Here is a 1,819-nt window from a genome sequence, read left to right as displayed (position 1 = left end):
GTTGCTGCTCGTCCCGCTTCTCGGCGAATGGGGCGGCACGTCCTTCTTCGTCTGCACCCCGGCGCCTATCGGCGCCACCTTGTCCAAACCGTTCTCTCGGGGCGACGTCGTGCCGTTTACCACGGGACTCGTTGGCCCCTCGCTCGCGTCGTCCACCACGAGATCCTGGTCACTCTTCTCCCCGTCACTCTGCAGGTAGAAAACGAAAGTTGTTTTGCAAGATGAATTTTTGAATCGTTGCTTTTTTTTTGGAATTTTGTAAAAATCTGTTGAATAGAATCCTTAATTTTTGGTTGGTTAAATTTTCTTTCGGGGATTTGAGAAATATTTTTAATTTTAAAACTTTTTTACGTGGTGATAATTATAGTCGGTTCGTAAGTATAGTCATTCAAAAAATTGTTATACACGGGAGATACAAAAAGGGTTGATGAATAAATTATCGATTAATTATTTTTAATTTCAATCGAGCTCATCGAGTATTTTGCTTCTATCTGTATATGTTCTTTTTTTGAAAATTCACTCGAAATTTTGACGCGATTCAAAATTTTTGTTAAATGTAATATGCGTGACATCTGGTAGGAAGTTGAGGAAGCTGTTTTTTATTTCATCAAACGAAGAATTCGTTAAAAGTTTGTTACTGAAGTGTGTTGTTTGAAGTTGCACGGTCTCTGCCTATCTAAGTTACATATTGGCGAGCCCAATCAGTCTTATCTTATTTGAAGTCTCAATCACGGTTTCCTTTGTGCCTTGTGTTAAAGCATCGGAATTGTAACGGTATCTGATGCCAATTTCGATCGAGTTAATAATTAATATTATTAGATTCTTACGATTATTTGATAACTCGATGAATCGAAATAAAAATACAACCGATTTTTGTTACAAAAAGAGATAAAAAAATTTTGAACATTATTATCGTCGACGTGAATTTTTTCTTTTGTGCACGATCTATCAAAATATTCTTTTTAAGATAAAACATAAGAGATTCTTTCCAAAAAACTTTTTTATTAAATTCAATCGAATTGTCGAGTCGTGATATCGGATGACAATGCAACTTGATCGAAATATTAAATAAAAAATCTCACATAAATAAAAATTTGTCTGAAGCTTTTTAACAATTATATAATTACACGATCCTAGATACAATTTGGTAAAAATACACGATTGAAAAAGAAACGAGAAAGTAGGTCGAAACGCATGAAGATCTAGATAAAATCAAATTCAACATTAATAAAATCAACAAAATCCCCGATAAAGGCAATAATCTAGTGCAAACACTTACATGACCGATGTCCTTGTCCTGCTCTTTCTTCATCTTCTTGATGTGCATGGGATGGTCATGGTGATTCTGAGAATGATGGGAATGATGCGTCTCCTGCGGTGTACGCGGACGACTATATTTATCACCGGGCGATATCGAGCTCCTCTGTAACGGAAACGACGAAAATTACGACTTTCCCGATCTGTGTGTCCACGATCTGTCATTTAAAATCGATTATTATTAATCGATTTTTAGGTAAACGAAAAAAGAAATTTCTCGATATTTATATTTCTTCGGATAAAAATTTTTACAATATTTGCATAAAGTTTTCAAAAGATTTCAAAGAGTTGAATACACGTGTATTATTATAATAATAAATAAAAAAATTTTAGAAAGATATTTAAAAAATTTCGAAGCTGAATATGCATCCATTTTTACACTTTTTCACATTATTAACAGACGATAAATAAGAAGAAAAAGAAGAAGAAGAAAAAATTCTAGGAGATCAAAAACAACAATTTCATTAAAAAAATTCTTAAAAGTTTAGAAGATTTCATCGTA

General features: G+C 33.5%; 1 protein-coding gene across 1 annotated transcript in view; it reads right to left on the bottom strand.

The window, feature by feature from the left end:
- LOC102681688 (protein groucho-like) overlaps window positions 1-1,819 on the bottom strand; it is a 63,031-nt gene that overhangs the window by 7,130 nt on the left and 54,082 nt on the right. Inside the window, exons 8-9 of the mRNA XM_006618739.2 lie at window positions 1,280-1,423; window positions 6-189 (exon numbers count right to left, since the gene is read on the bottom strand). Of these exons, the coding sequence (XP_006618802.1) occupies window positions 6-189; window positions 1,280-1,423 (328 nt within the window). The remainder of the gene's footprint in view (window positions 1-5; window positions 190-1,279; window positions 1,424-1,819) is intronic.

This window comes from Apis dorsata, unplaced genomic scaffold (assembly GCF_000469605.1).
Source record: "Apis dorsata unplaced genomic scaffold, Apis dorsata 1.3 scaffold_371, whole genome shotgun sequence".
Classification (NCBI taxonomy): Eukaryota; Metazoa; Arthropoda; class Insecta; order Hymenoptera; family Apidae; genus Apis; species Apis dorsata.
Note: the sequence above shows the minus strand (reverse complement) of the source record. Positions and strands in the feature narration are given on the sequence as shown.